The sequence below is a fragment of the Coturnix japonica genome, chromosome 9 (assembly GCF_001577835.2).
Source record: "Coturnix japonica isolate 7356 chromosome 9, Coturnix japonica 2.1, whole genome shotgun sequence".
NCBI lineage: Eukaryota > Metazoa > Chordata > Aves > Galliformes > Phasianidae > Coturnix > Coturnix japonica.
Genome location: NC_029524.1, coordinates 15,493,020 through 15,514,332, shown reverse-complemented (window position 1 = coordinate 15,514,332; position 21,313 = coordinate 15,493,020). Strand labels below are relative to the sequence as shown.

General features: G+C 44.5%; 1 protein-coding gene across 8 annotated transcripts in view; it reads left to right on the top strand.

Moving 5' to 3' along the window:
* The window catches only part of KCNMB2 (potassium calcium-activated channel subfamily M regulatory beta subunit 2), a 112,044-nt gene extending 103,357 nt beyond the window's left edge, over window positions 1–8,687 (top strand). For all 8 annotated transcript variants that reach the window (XM_015871604.2, XM_015871601.2, XM_015871599.2 and 5 more), the window contains 2 exons: window positions 1,457–1,652; window positions 6,482–8,687. In XM_015871604.2, coding sequence (XP_015727090.1) covers window positions 1,457–1,652; window positions 6,482–6,766 — 481 coding nt within the window. In that variant the 3' untranslated portion in view covers window positions 6,767–8,687. The remainder of the gene's footprint in view (window positions 1–1,456; window positions 1,653–6,481) is intronic.
* Window positions 8,688–21,313: the final 12,626 nt, after the last annotated feature.

Genomic DNA, 21,313 nt, shown 5'->3' with positions numbered 1-21,313 from the left:
TAATTTTGGTTCAGCTACCCTGACCTCACACAAACTGCTCCAGCTGACTTACCATGGCTTGTTCTTATGACTGATTTTATTCAAGTTGCATAACTTTTCCTTTGGTCAACACAGATCACATTCTGCATTTCCTCACCCTAAAACAAATTAGGCATAACAACAGCGAAAGCAAGCTGAGCAAAGCAGGCATAAGTGATGGAAAATTTAGATCCCTGTTTGACAAAATCTGATCCATAGGCTTTAGCCTTGCTGCAGTTTAGCACAACCATAATATCCACATCAGCTGTTCTGCTGCCTGCTGAACCCTAACAGCCCCCCCAGCGCTTTGCTACAAAGCCCGGGCAAACTCTAGAGAGAGCAAAAGTATTCAGCGTCCTCGAGAAACAATGAAAAATGGAGAATTAATTTGGAAAGAAATCCAGCTGCTTTGGAGCATGTTGTTTTCCATGTGGGTTATTGCTTTCATGTTTAACAAGTGAAATCCTCCCAGAACACAGCAGTTTGTGAAAGTGAAGTATCGTCTTTCATCTTTATTGCATAGTACTTAATTTTTTCCAAGGCCTTCTCTGGGTTCCTTCTCTGCTACAGAGAAGAAATTTTGGCCTGTAATACATATACAGAATTTGAAAACAGATTTCAAGCATCAGCCCTATTTAAAATCCATCCCGAACAGTAATAAGACTGTCAGCAATGCTTTTTCCACCACAATCAGCAAAGTTAGGGGAACGAAAATTGTGTAATTGTGGATCAAAAAGGGAGTCTGCGTGCCCCAACTGAAGCACTGCCCGAAACTTGGCACACGTTGGCTTATCCACCACAGGGTCTGTGCTAAGTTATCTACTGCAAGTGTCTGAAGTAAACTGGTATGAATATCCTCAATTATATCACTCCAACCACTGAAAACCATCCCCCCTTGACTCTGCCATGATAAGGAAAAAAGAACCATGACACTTGAGGGTGAACTGAATGCCATCCAGCATCTTATTTGTGCAATAAAAGTATTTGCCACTTCTTAAATCCAAGCAAAGTTTAGATTTTTGGAGACAGGGATCGAGGCCTTTTAAGCATCTCAAAGTATTTGCATTTCCAAACTACCCTCCCAGACCTTTCAGCAGCATCAGGATCAATTGCAGAGGCTGCTAAGGTCAAAATTGCTCATGTGGAAAGCTGACTTATATAACAAACTATGTGAAAAAAAATGCCTGAAGCAAGTAGGAAGTATCAAATATTCCCACTTCACAAGTCTCCTGTGGGTAGGTGTTACATTATTACCCCCACATGTGAATAAAACAGCAGTCAAAGGTAAAAGTGAGAAAAAAAAGGGCTTCTGCAGGTTTTTGCTTGTGAAAGCCCTTCAAGATGCCACACATACACCCCCAGTGGAAATTCTGAGCTGCGGTCAGTGCTTTTCACCCCTTCTAGCCATGCTCTGACATCTCCTTTTTTTCTGCCTTAGTGTCTGGACAGAAGAAGCTCAGTGCTCGCTTCTCAACGCATCCATCACCGAAACCTTCAACTGCTCATTTAGCTGCGGCCCAGACTGCTGGAAAATCTCTCAGTACCCCTGCCTGCAGGTGTACGTCAATCTCACTTCTTCTGGCCAGAAGCTTCTGCTCTACCACACCGAAGAAACAATGAAAATTAATTCTGAGGTAGGAGCACGGAATGAAATTTCTTCCTAAATGGATTTCTGAAGGGCTGCTCACTGTGTTATAGCCATTCCCTGTTTAAAAGTGATAGAAGGCTTGCAGCACCTACTTCCCTGGTAAAAGCAGAGCAGAGAGCAGTACCCAGGCAGAGCTTCCATCTCTGAAGGGGGATATTCTCCTCCTCCACCCCATGCAGACAGAACATCCTGCACAGTGTCACAGTCCTGTGGCTGGAGCCTCCTTCTCTCATCCCCCCACCAGTGCTGGGGTCACAGATGGTGCAAAGATGCTGAAGGTTTATAGAAAAGAGACTGTCAAGATAAAAGATGGGGCCAAAAAAAAATAAAAGCAGACTAAGATGCCAGCCCATTTTCTCACGTCATTTCCTCAAATCCAGACTTTGAAACCAGAAATACTTTTAACAGAACTCTTCTGTTTCAGCATGTATGATACCCAGTACGACTCAGTCCAGGTGGGACAGAGACAGCTCCTGCCTGGAGGCTGTGATGCAGGCAGTGGGTTCTGAGAAGTGCCTGATCACAGGTGGCTGTGAGCTGCCTCTGTGATGCTGTGTATGGGGCTCCCATCTCTCCTCCCAAACATCCCCAGCACTGGGTACCAAAGACCACAGACCGCAAGACATGATGCAGCTCAGTCATGAGGCTTTAACTTCTTAGTTATCCAAGGACACTGAACCCCAAACTACAGGCGTGCTGCAGTCCGCAAAGGCAGAGCCCATGTTCAAGCAGCTGACAGCGTAACCTATTGTATTTCTATTTATGGCAGCAGTTCAGGAGACCAAATTACTTCTGTATATTAAGATGAAGCGATATTAAAATGAGTCAAAGCACCGAGTGGTTGCACAGGGCTGGTTATTCTACTGGATAATTAGCTCCTGTGGCTGAGAAACTAAGTCCTTTGGAGTTGAGGTGTGAAATGCAGCAGTGTCCCCATTCCACCCCAACAGTGCAGAAAAGAGGCACCCACAGCCTGTTTCTCAGCACCTACAAGCTAGGGTAGATCTGAGACTCTGTTGGGACAGAAGTAAATATCCAGTGATTTGATTAAAACAGATCAGATCAATCTGCACTCTACTGGATTCAAGTAAATCAGGAGGTTTAGCATAAATCTCCACATTCTGCTACTGATTTGTGTTTGATGAAAACAGGTTTTGAAATTCTCCCAAACACCTCCACCTCTTAATTTCATGTGGGCACAGTTAATGCTCCTCCAACCCAAGGTTGTTTTACAGGTTAAGCTCTGCTCTCAAGAGGATTCCTAGGTTTTCCTCATGTGCTGCTGGCTATGTGACCTGAATTCAAACACAGTTTTCAGTGGATGCTTGCCGTGTCTGGAAATACTTGCCTGGGATCAGCAGAGCCTCCAGGCTTCAGGCCAGCACAGCCCATTTCTGCAGGGACCCCCTCCTCCCAAACCTTTTCTAAGATCTGCATTAGGTGGCAGAGGCACTGAGACAATCCCTAGTGCAGATCTTGGGGGATTAGGAGGATGTCCCATTTCAGTCCCAAAGATCATCGCAGCTGTAGCACAACACATGGCTACAGATTAGATAGTATTTTCCCAAAAGACAGAGGAAATGGCAAAAACCCCACACCTGCTCAACCCGTGCTCAGTATTCAGCACCCTCCTCCTGCTTCATCGCACCTTCCCAGTAGACTCACCCCCACCCCCTGCATCCATGTCCCAGCAAACTCTTCACCCTAAGCAGCCACTGGACCATTTTCACTATTTCCCCCTCTACCCACCCCTATCTTGCAGGTCTACATTCCCCATCTTCCTCCTTCTAAACAAGCCAGAGAGAAACCTGCCCTGGCTCACTGAGCCCTGGAACAGATGAGGATGCACAGAGATGTTATACACCAGCACATACAACCTCCAAGAGGTCCCCCTGCCTTGCTGAGCACCACCACGCATGCCAAGCAGCACCTGCAGCCCATCTCTCCCCTCTTGCCAGCAGCAAAATGAGCAGAATGCACTTTGATTTTAAATAATGATTAATCTAGGAGACTTGCTACCTAACGGAGCTGCTGTCCCACATGGTGTGGTGAGGAACAGGTGCCATTTATATTGAGACATACGGCATGTTGCTGCCAGTCTCAATGGGAAGTAAATGGATGCCAGCTGAGCTGCTCAAGCCTATCCCAGAAAAGCATCCACAGTTTTTCATGGCTTGTCATTGTGCTCACTGTCTGTACTTTATCTCTAGCCTCAAGGCAAGACCAGCCCCTTGCCAATAGAAGAATCATGGCAGCTTAAATGCTCTCACAGCTATACTTTCCTTACTTGGCTGCCATACACTGTAAGAGTTGACAGGGGAGGTACACTGGGCAGTGTGTCCTACACCCAGAGCCATCTGCCATGCCAAGAAAGGGCTGAGCAGCTTATAAGAGTTCCAAAAGCCCTGGTTCCATTCCATACTACACCATCTTGATTCCTTTCATGTCACCACTGGTTTATATCCATGCTTCATAAGTGAGGTAAGCAAGCAGGTCTGATCATCAGAACCAGTGACATGCGTGGCCAGAGTTGTTGTGCAGTCTCCTTCAACGGAGATACTCACAGCTTGACTGGCCAAGCGACTCCTCACTGAGCAGGGCTTTGGGTTGGACATGTTGAGAGGCAGATAGCCTGTACAAACTGCCCAGTCCTTTAAATTAGAAAAGTAGGGTTGGAAATGTAGCAAGTTCTCTTTATAACTACCTACCACGTGCTCTTTGTGATCAGATCTCTAGCAACACAAAAGCCACTTCTCCCATGTTTTATCACAGAATTCTTACTTGAGACAGAGGTCCAGACAAAGTTTACTTCTGTATTTGCAGACCTCCAGGTGTTTGGCAATGCAGAACTGTAATACAGCAGCATAGCTTTAGTAGTTTACATTCACAGACACAGCATAAGAATGGCAGATATAAAATTCCCTGCCAAGCACTGTAGAAAACTAAATGACAATCAAACCAAAGAAAACACTGCAAGCATCCCATTATCAGTGTCTGCCTCCCTGCCTGCCCATCACCTACACAATGCGCAGAACTGAAACAAGGACATTAGCACATGGAGCGAAGGGCACCCGTTATCTTGAAGCAGGAGGAGAGATGATTTTGGCACAAGGAGCCTGGCTGTGATGCAAAGCACATCAAGCTCCCCTGCATGACTGCCTTCCATGGCTTCATCACTTCAAACCTGGTTGGCTCAGGCAGCCCAACCAGCCCGACACGGCCCGTGGCTCTGCGTAGGAGGCAACAGCTCGAGTTCTGCTTCTGCACCAGGTCTGCCTCAAAAGTGTTTGCGGAATACTCAAGCCTGCAGGAAGCCAAGATCTGCAGAACCTCCCCACTGTGCTCTGGGGACATTTCTGTAGCCTCCGATTCCAGGAATCTGTCATCACTGGGGCTTTTACATGTCTGCTGTTTTCTGTCAAGAGGAGAGGGCTATGCAACAGCAGCCAAGTCCTCATTCAGTCTCCTCTCTCAGGACAGTAGCAGCTGTGACTTCAAGGAACAAAAATATCTCACACCAAACTTGCAATAAAAAAAAAAAAAAAAAGTCAACAAAGCATCAGAGCTGGAAATATTGCTACTAGGGCCATGATAGCATGATTCACTGAAAGAAAATCAGGTACAGATTCACTGACAATTTTCCCCTACTGACTAGATTATGATCTATTAAAGAGTCACAGATGGTGGAAGAGGGCTTGCGGCTTTGGACATTTAAGACAAAGCTGGGCAGAGTGCAAGAGAATATCCTGGGGGGAGCAGCCCCACACCAGCAAGAAGATGGATGAGATACTACTGCCCTGATATTTTCCATCTTTAATTTCTAGGGCTCTATGAAATATTCATTAAGGCAGGCTGACATGCTCTACCCTTAATGCTGCACTCGGCTAACTCCAGACAATCTTCCTGCCGTGCTTCAAATCACATTCTGGGCTAATAAACTTGCCAATGAATCAATCAAATCCTGTTATGAGGTTAATCCTTGAATATTATTAGGACTAGAGATCTGTCTCAGTACACTATGAAAAGTCACAGTGCAGTCATGAAAAAGAACAGAGGGACATTTATAAAGTTTATAACTTAAAACAATAGTAATAAAAACCCATGTGTTACATTAATTTAATAAAGACGTCTCTTTTCCTCTGAAAAGCTATCTTGCCATCACTAAGTTACCTAAATTTAACTATCACCCCGTACAAGTAAGATCAGCAGTGCAGGCCGGGGAGCATGGCAGGACCCAAGAACAAGTTAAACAACAGCCCAAGAGCCAGGGCTGAGCTCCAGCAATAGGTGAAGCCTCTTTGGTTTTCTATTTGTCCTTAATTGAGGCACTACCCCAATGGAAGATTTGTATTAAGGTTTCTTGTTGGCCTTTCCTTCTGTGAGCGAACTCCCATGACTACTGAGATCATTTTGATCCCGTACAAGCCAGATCTGAGCTGCCAGATTTGTATTTACAGCGAGTCAATTACCCATCTCTCTGCACGGGTATGCATGCCACTTAAGATGAAGAGGTGCTTCATCAGTTTCATTTTTGAATGTGTAAATTTGCAATAATAATGTATTCACCTATCTCATGAGGCCGCTGTGCAGATTAAAGCATTAATATTTGTACAGCACTTGTAGGCTCTCCAATGGGAAATTCTGTAGATGTACAAAATATTGAGTTTTGTCTGGGATAAATTTATTATTAGCTTAATAGTACTGCGCTCTTATTATGAAAAGCATAATCATCTTGAGATTTTCCTGCTTGCCACCTGAAAACAGACACTGTATCTGGTTTGGAGCTCCATTTTTCTCCCTCTGATTTCTCCCCAGTGTTCGTACATACCCAAGTGTGGTAAGAATTACGAGGAATCCATGTCAACGGTGAACGTTGTGATGGAAAACTTCCGAAAGTATCAACGCTTCTCCTGCTTCTACGACCCTGAGGGCACCCAGAAGAATGTGATATTGACCAAACTGTACAGCTCCAACGTGCTGTTCCACTCACTCTTCTGGCCCACATGCATGATGATCGGTGGCGTTGCCATCGTTGCGATGGTCAAGCTGACTCAATACCTTTCTCTCCTCTGTGAGAGAATCCAAAGGATCAACAGATAAGAATGAAAACTCCTCCAGGAGTTAATTACAACTAAAATACTGTTCTCTCATTCTTCACCAAAGAACCTTAAGTTTGTAACGTGCAAGTCTGTTATAAGTTCCTTACTATATTCTTATGAGTAGAGCAATAATGCAAAAGCTGTTCTATATGCAAACATGATGTTATTATTATGCAGACAACCGAAAAAATTACTGTTTGTGTTGATCATGTTGTTTGACGCTGAGACTTGTACTTCTTTCTTTTCTACAGCCAGAATTGGGCTTAGTGTGACCATTTGCCAAGCTCAGTCAATGGACTTTTTCAATGTAAAGGATTCTGGGGAAATTCACACCTGGACAAAGGGCAGTGAATGATTTGTGCATCACTGAGGTCTCACCTCTGGCTCAGCCCTGCCAATGGATTTCTGGTTTTGCCTTTTTGTTATTGGCTGCAGGGGATAAAAAGCAGGGAAATAAGACAGGGGTTTTTCTAAGAGCAGGTGGCACCACGTGGACTACTGCGAGGCCAGGGTAAGCATGAGCATTTTCTGCCTAAGTAAAACTTGGTGATGCTATGTGGTAACTCCCCCAGTTCAGAAGTAAATTTTACCCTGTGGTATGTACAGTCTTTTGCAAAACACTTTGGAGTTCTATTTATTTAACGCTGTCTTTTCCTTCTGTCTTACCAACAGCATCTTTGTCATCTGCAGAAGCTGTAGCCAAAAAACAACAACAACAAAAACACACACAAAAAAACCCACAACACAACAAAAATCACCTTGTTCCATTTTCTACTTCAGTCTGAGCCCCTGCAGATGGAGATGGGACCAGAACTCCTTATGTAAAGGTTTATTACTCATTTGCCATGTATTTGCTACCATATCACTGTAAAGAAAAAGTAACACAATCAGCTATTTTTTCATTTTTTACCTCCAACTATTTTAGATTTTTTACTTGATATATATACAGATATATATATATATATATATATATATATATAAAGAAAAGCTATATTATATCTAGTTGTGTATCGGAACTTGATTATGGGGTGGTGGCTTTATTGTTTTTACCAACTGAGAAGTGAACAACGTAACTTATGTATTCATAACCTTCAGCCTTGGATAATATCATAACGTGGAGGCACTGCAGGATTCCATCCAATATTCATGATGTTGTGTCAGGCAAAGGTCCCTATTGCTGTAACATCCGAAATGACAAAAATCTAATCCAATTCTACAGCTCTTATTAACTGAACTGTTGGATAATAATCCTAATACTTCTGGAAATCTCTCCTGACCTCAACTCAGTGTGCAGATCTGGATAAAGTGAATTCTGATTTAAAATGCCCAGGTACAAGGATTTATTGGAAAAACTCTTGTTTATTTCTAATATGTTGATTCTATCTGTCATTTATTTACCAGAGGGATATTGCAGGTCTGATTACACACACACTATAGCCATGATTTCTGCATAATTTATTCTTATTCCCCACATAGAAAACGTTGCTTTTAATGCTGTTTAAAGGCATCTCTCATAGTTTCTCATTTTGCACTTAGTCTGAAGGACAACAGCAGGCTGTGAATTCACTGCCCAGTGACTCAAAGGAATCATTTATAGGCCTGTCCAAACCAAGAAACTAACATTTTTCCCGTCAAAAAGACTGCAAAGCAAATCTTCTGCCTCCTTCATCTCTATATAAGTACCTTTCTGCAACACAGAATTAAAAATTTCAAGATGTTTTGAAACTTTAAAGTCATGCAAGTGTAACAGGAGCTGTTAAAAAAAAAACAAAAACAGTTCTAAGCAGTAAAAATGGAGCTGCAATCTTGTAATCAGCAGTATAATTTTCCTTAGTGAAATAAATGCCTGAAGGGTGTGGGGATAATCAGGGTTCCAAAGGTATGTAATAAAAATATTGAATTAAATCCTCCAGATTTCAATATCTTCTGCATTCTGACCTGGCTTGTTTCATTAGACTTTTCTTTATAGCTCCTGCTGCTAAGAAATCAGGAGTGCTGACGCAACAGGGAATTTACAAAAGTTTCTGTGTAGGATATTTTCTGGATCAATTTGTGTGATTCATATGGATCACAGCAGATCTGGGCACTCCCACCATTAGTGGGACCAGTGTGGCAAAGTCTTTGTTGGGCAAAAAGTTCTGCACTGTCCTCAGCCAAAGCTGCCCCTTCTGGGACATATTTAGGACCAGTACAGCCACATGGCTCCCAGTTTTCTTCCTTTACAACACTTCTTTCCCTTCAAGCAGAGGGTCTTGCCCTGTGCCGGTGCTCATGTGTCCCCTGTGTCCCCTGTCTGCCCCCCGGCTGCCATTTATACCAAAGCGAGGGCTGTGCTGCCAATCTCAGCTCACAAATCCAGCATCACCCCAGGGCCATACATGACAACTAGTCTGCCCATATATAGTGTCGTTTAGTGCTGATGGAGCTCCTGAAACACTCCTCTTGCTGTCAGCGCTCCCTGTGGGTGACACACCTTGATGCTGCTGCTTACCATAATCATTTTGTTGACATTAACAGAGAAATCCACGCGATAGCAAAATAACTTGAGTAATTGGATGGAGCGAGGTAAAACAGTAATTTTAAAGTGAATTACCTGCCTGGCACAGTTAACCTCCCACTGAAGTGTCAGCACTGCAAACACAACACTGACAGCTCCTGCTGCCCCAAAGAGAAGTGCTTTGGTGGGGATGTGCTGCTGTTCTTCTCTACCACCACTTCAATACCATTTTGAGCCCCCACAAAACTGATATTCTTGTAGGCAGCACAAATGAAACAGAAACATCCCCTATCCACACACAGCTCCAGGAGTGAGTGACTAGTAAGTGCCACAGGAAAATGCCAGCACAGTGCTTGGACACATGGCACCCACTCATGGGATTTAGGGCACACGTAATATTACAGGTTCCACACTCACACAGCCTTTTAAGAGGTATTTTCTTAATTGGAAGATTTACTTCAGGTCTTATTTCTACTCTGGAACAGCTGAGAACAAGAAGTGTGACCAACCCTGCTGCAATCCTCTGAAACTTGGCACCTTGCTGCAGACCTACTAAACGTCACCAGCTAGGACAACAGAGAGCACAGCTGGGTTTAGCTCTTCTATTTGAGCAGACATCTCTTATCTCATAAAATGTATCCAGAGCACAATCAGTGCAAGTTGGAGGTGAATACAGAAAGGTAGAAAGAGGGCTCAGGAAATGAGAGAGCTGCACACCTTGAGAAGACACAGTACCTCAATCACAGGCCTGGTACAAATTCCCAAGGTAAGGCTGGGGACATGGCCACTGTCCCCACCTCGGGGACTCACTGCTCTTTCATCACGGCCACATCACAGAGCGACCACTGCTAGCCAAACACAAACCTCTCAAGTGCAGTAGGGGATCCTCAGGCAGCACAGCAGCATTTGTTCACATTGAAGCATGCATCCCAAAAGTGGTGCCCAGCAGAGGCTGCTCGCGTGGCACAAGGCACAGCACAGCTTGGTGAAGGTGGCTCAAAGCTGCATCTACTGTTGGCCTGGCCAGGCAGGCTCCAGCACCTGTGTTACAGAAACTGCAGCCCTACAGCAATGCAGTGAAATCTCTAGGGGAAACAGTTATTTCAGTGCGACAGCACCTTAAGATCTGGACAGCTAGTTCCCCTTCTCATCCAATAATGCCCTTACTAATAGAGCTGCAGCTTTTCAAGTGGATCTCGGCAGCAATGCAACCTTGCAGCCTCAGAACCTGAGCACGATACCATCAGCTCTCCATTAGCTGCTGCACTGCTCATCATTTATCATAGACCCAGGGAAAAGAGCACTTTCCTGCTTCACTGAGCGCCCTGAGATTGTCACTTCCCAGCATTCAGAGTCCATAAGGAAATCGCTGTTTGTGGTGTACCCAAACATTTCACAACTGCATACAGACTCTGCTGAGTGGTTTGGGTTATCTGGGGAAAAAGTATAAACTATTTAGTTTGAAATGTTTTGAAAACACGATGTTTCCATTTCTCAGTTTGACCCACCGCTGCCTGCTGAAATCCAGGAGAGGAGCAGCTTTCCTACTAGGGGCACTTGAAAAATAAATATAACAGTTCCTCTGATGTGAAACAAAGCTATCGGCAATTGCTCGGTTCAGTGAACGTTCTGAAGAATTTATTTTTAGAGGCTGACTGGTGACATGTTTCTTCTCCTCCATTCTCCTCAACCATCAGAGGAGCAAGGGATCGGTCACAGGGATGCAGTCACCAGCAGCCCCCCCATCAAACCCCAGAAACATCACTGGTTGTAGCCATGAGTAAAGCAAAGCATCAGAGCCTACAGCACCACAGCACCAGGAGGGGAAGGAGAAAAGCAGCATTTAACCACCATCACCAGGGCATCAGTGGTGTGGTTGGTAGCAGCTCCCATTGCCAATGTCCCCAGCAACCTGGAGAAGTCCACTTTAATTGGAAATGCTGCCAGGTTTGCTTTCAGGTTGCTAAAACCAAGGTGTTTTGCTACCTGGAGGCCAAACACTGAAGCGCTCAGATCCCCACACGGCACGGCCATAGGGGATCACAGGAAGAACCACAACGAACTGCAGAGCTGGGCGCTGGGCAAGGAGGGAACACAAGCACTGCTAAACCAGACGCAGAATGGGAGAGCTGCCAGGCCCAACAGCAAAGGATACAACCAGCGAGAAGGAACCATGTTTGGGGCTGTGACAGACTTGGATGCAAGTGAGCAATTTGATCGACCTCACTCAAAGCCTGATGTTCTTCCTGAAGTTAAGGAAATTCAACCAGAGTTAAGCCATCAGTGCCTTGCTCGACACCTGTGCACAATAGTACGGTCAGCTAGCAGGAATTCAGGAGACACACACAGCTTCTGATGTCCCTGTTCTCCACCATTAGCTCTGTGATGCTGAGCAGTCACCTGAAGGAGGGAGAACATCTGCAGTCCCAGATTTCTGCTGCCATCTCTGGCAGTCCTTCATCTCAAGCCAATATCATCCTGGCCGCAAATAGCAGATTAATGATCTGGGAAATGTGTTGCTCCCTTGTATCCTTTCTGAATCCCATCCCACCCCTTCTGGCCTCTCTCTCTGTGATGACGTGGCCATTCTGGTCAACACGCATAGAACAGCAGGAGAAGCAAAGCCTGGGAGCCATCTGCTTCCCATCAGAGCACTGTGTAGCTGGAGTCAGCACTAATCAAAACCCAGATTCCTGGCCAAGGAAACCTTGGTATCACCAGCCCTCCAGCTTGGGAGCTGGCTGTCCCCCCAGCAGCTTGCTATGGATTCACTACCACCACCGGAAGGATCCAGAGCATGGCAAAGATTTAATCACTGCTCCAGACCCAGAATCATCCCTCTGTGCGTGCACACCCAGGGGTGGGCTCATTCTGTGCTCTGTTGTGTGGCTGACAGTGGCACTTAGACCTTTCTTCGTGTCATCTCAGCTGAGCAATAAGCTTGGGCGACAATTACTTCCAGCCTTGGATAAAAATCTCCTGCCCTGATGCTGTTAAATTATGTAGAACAAGATTATAATTACATACTAAAAAAAACCCCAAACCATACACTTAAAAGAACATTATTCAGATTGCAAAAGCAAGCACTAAAGTTTCAAAATGTCAGAAATGGAGCTGCCTGAACAGCCTTCACACGGCACTGTTTGTATATACGATTTATATAGAGACTCCACCTCTACAGTGATATACCACCTCTCCACGGGAGGACCCCTAGCCCTGCCCCAAGAAATTGAGTTAATAAGTCATTGCTCCACTTCTTTTTACCCCTTGTTGATCTGTGTGTGCCCTCAGTGCCTGATCGAGCTGCTGTCAATTGCTGCTTGTCCAGCAGAATCCTATGTCTCCTTCTCCAAAGATGTCCATGCCAGCCCTGAGCAGCCCAGCTCAGAGGTAGAAACAACATGTATAGACAGCCCCTGTACCCAGGGCAGGGTCAGGAGGAGACATCTGATGTCCTTCAGCAGAGGACATGGTGAGGATGAAGTTAAGAGAGGCTGATGGAGAGCCTTTCTGTCCCCAGAATCCTATAGATCCTTTTACTGCTTAACTCTACCAATGGCCAGTCTGGTGCAACACTAGTCCCATCCACCAGCTCCTGCCACCTCTCCCATAGAAGTCTGCCAGAGCAGATTGAAGAGAACAACACCAGAACACAGACTTGCTCTGAATCTCCTAGGTCTGTCTATTCCTCAGTACAATGCAAATCTACCAACACACAGACTCAACAGCTACCAGAGACCACATTCTCCTAGTTCATCTGGGCATTGTTTATAGGCCAGGTCAGAGAGGAGGATGGATGTGAGCTTGGAAAGATGGGAACTGGTCAACCACAGCCATCAGCACTGCAGACAGATCGAGGGCTCTCCATGAGCCGTGACTGTCCCTACCACGATGCACAATCAGTTCTCAGCCACAGTGCACATCACCGCGTCACAGCAAAATGTGGTGAAACATGATAAGGCAGTGAAAGAAATGAGGAAGAACTGAAGTAAAACTAATTGATTTACCTGGATTTTTTTTTCCCTAAATGTTTTTCCCCATGGTGACTAGTGCTTCGCAGACAGCAGAGACTGTGTCAGAGTCTATCTCACTCGTGTTTGTTCTTAATGTCTCCAGCTTTTTATTATTATGCCTTTAGTCTGAATGTGTCAGAACTCATGCTCACTGACTCCAAGTTATCTCCAGCATAGGAAATGTAAAGAATTAACACAATCTCAATGCATAGCACGCTTGCACCATGTAGCATCTCCTGATCCTCAGGAAGCAAATAAGCATATGCACATTGTGAAACATCAAGCATTATAAACAGAAAGAAAAAAAATAATAATTACATCTACCAACTCAGCATGTCAGGGTTCCACGGCAGATAAGGCAGTGAACTGAGACAAAGACAATGCAGACATTAAGACTTGGATGTACCCTCAGAACTGTGTGTTTCAGTCCAGACCTGAACGTCACTGCCCATGAGTAATTGCCATTAGCTTTGGGGTGCCTCAAGAGTGCAGATTCTGATAGCAGGTTCACAGCTTACAGGACTGTTGCAGGCCCAAGAGACACCGAGGCTGCAAGAAGGGTAAGGAGTAGCCCTATATGCCTGCATCTGCCATGCTAATCTCTGTAGTCTCCAGGGCTATGTCCAGTCCAAAGCAGTGAGCACTCAGAGCACTCCTCTGACTACACTTCCACACTGGCAGCAAGTGCAAAGAATAGGGACCAGCAGAGTTCAAAGCAGTGCTCCAGAGCTGTAGCTCCACAGCTGTGCATTTAGATGGCCTCTGGGTAGATGTGCTGGCACAAGGACAGCCTTAAAAATCATTGTGTTTGCTTGCAGAAGTATAACCCATAACTGTACCCATTGGTACCTGTGAGTGCACTGTCCTCACACAATTCTAGGGACTACTAGCTCTGGAGTGGCTCAAATCAGCAAAACACAGGTCTTGGCCAGCAGAAGAGGTTTGCAGTTAGTCAGGATGCAGTTGAAAAATGCTCCTTTTGCAAGGTATTGAAAAAACGAGCAATGAATCGTGCTGAGTTTAATGCATCCCTGGTTTGGGCCAAATCCTACAACACTCACCAAACAGCCACCACTCTCCTGTAGTTCATGGCTGGGTGCTGTGGAGGGCTCAGTGTGCTGCAGCCTTTTCACACATGCTTTGGCAGCAAATAATTAAATCCAGGCTTGTACAGCCCATCCTGCCAAGCGAGCCTGCTCTGTGCATTTGAGACAGACACCAACTCTCCAACTCAATTTATCCTGGAGATTTAAATCAATGCACAAGTTGGCCAAGGCACAGTGCTGAAGGGTTAACACCAGCATTTGGGTGTTTATTTTAAGAAGAGCATAAAGCCCTGACAGGCCATAATTACAGTGTTGATAAGCAGGGAAAGGATATTTGATGTTTCAAATACCACATGACTAATTGGTGCTGGAACAGCTGTGCATGTAAATCGGGTGATGTGACAGCAAGGAGGAGGGGGCTCCAAGCTGAGTGCAGGCCCAGTATCGCCCAGCCACACATCACCCCAACACCACCAGAGTGTGGGGCCACTTTGTCCTTGTCACAACATCAGACTGAAAGGAGAGGAGAATATTACATCCCTATTTCTGTTCTTTGGCCTCTGTTTAGAACTGGGCCTTTTCACTTAACAAAGGGATAAATATTTCATTGCTTTGACTCCCTCTCCCCTCCCCAACTTTGCCTCTCTAGAGGCAGAAGTGCATATGTTTCTCTACCACATGTTGCTTAATATCTTTTTCCTCCATTGTCCATAGGGGGAACTATGAACTATTTTTAAAGTAGAGCTTGGTGCGATAAGAGCCTTTAATTAGTAGATAAAATACATGCATCAGGGTATGGAGTTTCATTTCTCTTTTTTTTCTTTTTAAAGATTCTTTAAGGAAAAAAGTACATTGGATATGACTTCTTTTGACCAAAAGTTTCTGACATTCATTAGGGGAAGCCATTTGCTTCACAGAAAGGGGAGAGGATGCCAGAGAGCTCCCCAAGGGGCTGAGCATGGGGCAAGGCAGGATGGGGCCAGTCCTGATGGGACCATCAGAAGCTGCCCGTAGCCCAACACTCACTGCAGCATTTGCTGGTGTCACTTCTTTCCAGTACTGACAGGACCCAACTCACAGCCAGATTTTAGAAACAAGTCACAGACCTCTTCCATGCGGTTACCCGTTGGCATTCCCGTACATGATACATACCTGGGGGAGCACTGCGAAGAGCCAGAAAACAAGCCATGTGCTGCATCCGACCTTAAAACCTTCCAAATAACTCTGCAACTGCTGCCTTAAGCACTTTTAAAGGCCTGAACTGAAGCCCCAAACCTTAACCATCCCAATCAGGCCCACCTGTGGCCCCCACACCCCCTGACCCAGCAGCTGTGCTGGAGCTCTGTTCTCCCACCTGTGTGTGTGCTCCTGGGCCCGGTGTTATCCTCCTCCTTCCTTGCTCAGGGGGCTGCCATTCTCAATCTCACCCCCACCCCACCCTGGGGATGGCGCTGGGGGTCATGGTTTCACCTCTTCCTTCCCGCAAAGCTCAGCATTTCGCTCTAATTGTGTTTTGGCTGGAAGCTGCAGAAGAAGGAAATGATTATGGGTTTTACTATCTCTTACAATTCAGCACAAGTGCCGCGGAGCAGCTGTGGCTGAAATGATGAAGTACTTATAGTGCTTTTATTTTTTTTTTCTGTCACAGGTGTTTCTCTCCCACTACAATAAAGATTCACTTGTATCACACCAACCTATAAGTGCACATTGATTAAACCTACTGACACCTGGTTCCAAAGCCAGTAAGAAAAACAACTTGCAGATGACCCTCTATTTGTATACTTAAAAAAACCCTCTTTATTTGATATATACTATCTTTATGGTCTCTATGCTATGTGCATCAGCAGTGCAGGGATTCTTACTCCACAAATGTTATTGCATTGTAGTATTTTCATCAGTAGCTCTCTGGGTGGTAAATCTAGAGGTCTTTATGTGGAATCTAACAGGAAAAAATGTTATTGCTTTTTCTAGTATTTTCCTTTATTATTTTTCCACCCTCTGGCAGTGGGATATATAAAGCTGGACCCACCATGCATTTAAAACCAATATAATTTTTAGGAATCATTCTGGAGTTAATCTACTATGGCCAAAGGTGAAATAATTTAGGACTTCATTTAAAATCCACTAACATTGATTTCTGACTGCTTTTCATCCCACAGGGCCACAAATCAGGAGGAAAGCTGTCAGGCCCTGGCAGCACAGCCATGCAGCAGCTCTTCTCTGAGATCACAATATGGGATCCTACAGCTCAAGTTTTTAGACAGGCCTTGGTTTAATTCACTACAGTTTGTGTAGGTTACAAAGCCAAGCTCAGTATGGCTTGGGGACAAAAAAAAACAACACAACAGAGTAAGACATAAAACAAAAATCCTGAAAGCAGCAGCAGTTTTAACTGCAGCTGATGATCCAGCTCCCAAGCAGACAAATTACTTTGTGAGAAGAGTGGTGCAGCCAGCCCCTTTTCAATTACAGAAAGCTAACACAATCAGCTCCTATTCTTTTTAAATAGATCTGGTGGGTTTAAATGAATGAACGTAATATGTGGTCCATTTATTTTCAGGAACGCTGCAGTGAAAGTTGCTTCATGGAATCACTGCAAAAATCCCGAGTAAAGAAAATCAATAGGAAATATCCACCTTTCTTTAAATAATAATTAAAAATAAATGGCATTGTTTTCCCTTAAAGCTCAGTTCACCACTGTGGCACTGTTACTGACCTTGGTTAAGACACGTTCAGTGTTTGTATAGGGGCTTCCTTCACATCCTTCATTCACATTCCTTCAGTCACATTTGCAGAAGTTCCTGTTCCTCAGGCTACAGGGTTATCTGCAGATCTGCTGAATCGTAAGGAAAAAGCTCATCTTGGAAACCAAGGCTTCTTGTTGTCTCTTCATGTGGAAGAGGGAAACTATTGTTGCCTCTATCAAGGCACCAGTTCACCATGATGTGATTGGTATGGCCAATCTATGTTTGGTATGGTTGAATTAGGAAAACTGCCCAGCCTGTGGTGTTGCTGCCCATAACACTCCAGTTTTGAGGTGTTTGCTGTGGTTTGGGAACTTTGTGGGCTCAGCAGATCCAGCCATTGAAATGCTGGAGCAAGTCCCAATTAAAGTTGTTCAGCGGGTCCCAGGAGCAGAACAGCAAAGTTCTAATAATCCATTTGGTCTCTCTTGATTAAATACTTTGCTTTCATTAGGCAAAGAAAAGAGTCCCTGATGGTTTCTGCTGTATTTGTCATGATAACACCGGGCAACGCATTTGTTGAGATCTAAGAATGAGTCACTTACACTTTGGGACATGGTCCTCACCACCAGAAAGCAAATGGTTCTGCCAGCAATTTCCCCTCTCGAGTATTGGTTTAGTTCATCCCTAACTGCATGCAGCTCCATTCTCATCATTAGCAGCCATCAGCAGGTGGTTGTGCTTGCTCTCAGAACAAGATGAGATGAGATGCACAGTTCTGGCATTTATGGAAAGGTGCTTATACTCTTGCACGTACCACATTATGTAGCCTGGCTCCTTGTGAAGGGCTGTAGGAAGGTGCAAAACCCAGCTGTCTTAAATGAAGATACAGTTGTTCTTTTCAATGTCACATATCATATATTGTTCTTGTATACCATACATCTATTAGACAAAACTGTCTCTGGGTCTGGTGGGGGCAGGTATCTCAGATAACATGGAGATTAATACGAGAAGGCATCTACTCCAGACTTAAAAGCGTATGACTGCTTAACATTAATTGGCAGTCAATTAAATTGAGGTAAAAGTTGTCCATAGTGGACAAACTCAGAGGAAAAGAGCTCATTCTGCTGTATACATTAATTTTAAATCACTGGAACTGTGATTTCAAAGCTAAGTCTTTTCCAGCATGACCAAGGATTAATCTTCATTCACATTCCAATGGAGTTAAGTATATTGCTTAAACAAAGCCATTTTTCAGTCTTCTGTGCTTTAGAAATAAGCCAGGACCCTTTTTGATGGAATATATATCATAATTTTAAGTGACTGTTCTTTAAAGTTCTCCTTCCAGACTGGAAAGCATCAGGAGAAGGGGGATTTTCCTATCTCACACCATACCTAGGCAAGTCCAGGAATCACCCCAGCTCCAGGAGGAAACCTCACTCTTCCATGAGGCTGTATTGTTCCTGAGCATGAAGAACTGAGATTGCATTTTCTTTTTGCTCCAAAAAAAATGAAAGGCTTGGGATAACATCATGAAATTGGAATCAACAGCCAAAGAGAGAGAACTGCATATATTTTATTGCAGGAGCTTTCATTGGGGCATTAAAGGTATTTGCTTCACTGCAAATTGTTATTATGTACAATATATGGATTTCTTTCAGACTTTTTTCTTCATTCTCTCTATTAAAAAAAAAGGAGTTAACATTGCTGAGGGAATTATTAGGGATTCACTTTGTGGTGTCTGAAATTAATGTAAATTGAAGGCAGTCCTGCAGGTGCCGAGGTGAGGTTCTGAAGTTTGCTATGATGTGAAGCAAAGAAAGAACTGAAAAAGCATAAAGATACTCATCAAAACTCCATTTTGGCTGCATGGATTTTTCTATTTTCAAAAGGCAGCAGAGGTGAGACTATCATAGCAGTTAAGAACTGGATGTTTTGTTGAGCTAGCACATATAGGTAAATGAAACCTTGCTGTGAGATGTGAGTGGACAAAAAATATGTTGGAGCTGGGGCAGCCTGTGGTGCCAGCAAGGGGCCCTGCTCCCCATGCACCTCATCTTTTCCATCAGTATTTCTTGATATTTGCCCAGTATTTCTTGATATTTCTTGATATTTGTTTACTGATGTCTGCTCCTGCACCCAAACTAGCAGTGTACATTAATAGGGCTCACTTTAGGTGCTGCTGCCCTTGTCAGAAGGGTCTTGTTACCAACTCAAATGAACAAAGAGGAAGGAGGGGGCAAAGTATGTGGGTCTGGGATTGAAGTAAAAGTGGTCAAATCTCTAACATTAATCTCCTATGGAACCTAAGGCAAAGCACATATTTCTGCTTCCGTATCCCATATACAGAATTAATTAAATCTACCCAGTAGGTGTGAAAAATCAGCAGCCAAGAGTGCAAGTAGTGCAAGTGTAAAATAGGCTTTGCAGTGAGAGGAAAATAGGTGGCAGCCCTTACAATCCTAGATGAGGATAGATGTCTCCAGATGCCTCTGGGAGGGTTGATATGAGAGAAGCCTGAGAGCCCCCATACAAGACAATTTTCTATTCTAAGGCATTGGAGGTATATAATGGCCCCAGGTGCTTTGGTTTAGATCATTTAGTCTGTTTTGCTAGCAAATATCACCATGTGCTGATAAGCTAAATTTCAGCAAACGTTGGTACAGTCAGCAGGGAGCCAGGTTTGCTCTACTCTTTAAGTTCATCAAAGCACATTCTTTCTTGCCTTTTTTTTTTTCTCTCTCCTTTTGACTGAAGTACTGCAAACACTTCAGATCACAATCTGAGTAAAGAACCTCACATAGCAAACACACCCTGTAATCTCAGCACCCAACGCTGAAGGGTCCAACTCCCTTTGCATCTCCTCAGTACCTACATCAATTGCACTGTGCCTGCTGCAGTGAACTTGGCACTGGTATGCAGCAGCTTTCCAGGCTGCAGAGCCCGAGCCAGTTATCATTCATTCCCAGGTGCTGTAATTGGCCTTAGAAACCTGCATGTCTTAATTCCTGGGCCCCAGCCCAGTTCTTGGTGGGAGTGCCAAGGTCACTGCAGTCCTCAGGGATACAGCTCAGAGGGAAAAGGAGGAAATACTCCTTTTCCTGTGAATAAAATGGCAGTTCTGACACTCACAGGCGATTTACTGGAGTGGAACAGGGCAGCAAAGCTGTCCCTCTGCAGGTTCAGCCGCCACATCCCTTGGTCCACTGCTGGGTCTGCCATTTCGGAATCCTCTTCCTCCTCCAGCGCCATCTCAGAGAGACTCTGATGGTCATTGAGTTCAGCCATAGAGAGCTCCAAGAACAGAGTGGGAGCTGCACCTCTATGTTAAGAGACTGGTAATGATTTGAGTGCTAATTAAGAAAGATAGGTATTGACTTCAATGGGAGATGGACCAGGTTCTCACACATCTTTAAAATAATGAGAAAGCAGTGAGAATGCTGTCAGTGCTGGGGAAATAACCATAATATGTGCTGAGAAAATGCAGCTTTGTTTTGGTAGAGCTGCTGCCTTTGACAACAGCAAGAAACTCTCTGAAAGAGGGAATATTTATATTTGAAACTGAGCATTGGGTTTACAAATATCCTTCCCCAAAAGCTAATGCCACAACATTTCTCTTGACTCTCATTTTTACTTCTAACATTTCCTATTTGATCTATTTTCCCCTTTCTTAATAGCGGAGAGGGAGAGAAAGGGAGGGAGTGTGCAGTGTCCCTTCTGTCCAGGCCCTCATCGTGTAATGAGAGCTCAAAATCCATACAACAGGTCTCCACTTTCCAGCTGCAAAACCCATCTCACTTGTCAACCATCAGCCCAACAACAAAAACCTCTCCATCTACATCGCCATGGAGCACACTGACTCCTCACAATGTTTGCTGGGATCATGAGCATGTATGACTCTGCAAACACTGACCAGTACAGAAAATCTCCATGCTGCCTCTTCAGCTGAAGGAGGTTTTAAGCCCAATCATTCAGACTTCACTTCAACTTTCAAAGTTTGGGCTGGCATTTTTCTGATGGCAAGTTCAGCTTCCTAACAGAGCACAGAGAATGCAGCTTTTCTCTTCCCTCTCTTCATTTTGTTCCACCCAGGGGCATTTGTGCCTTTGTGCAACTCTCATCACGGCCCTCCCTCACAAGAGATGGCCATTGTCAGTATGCATCATCTCCAGTACAACAGGGCAAGGGCAGGGACCAGCACATAATCATTCAATAAAGAGAGAAAATGCAGGGCTGGAGAAAAAGGCTTAGATTAAATAATTCTTTGACGTCCCTTACGTCTTCATCTATTTCTCAAAAGGCATTACG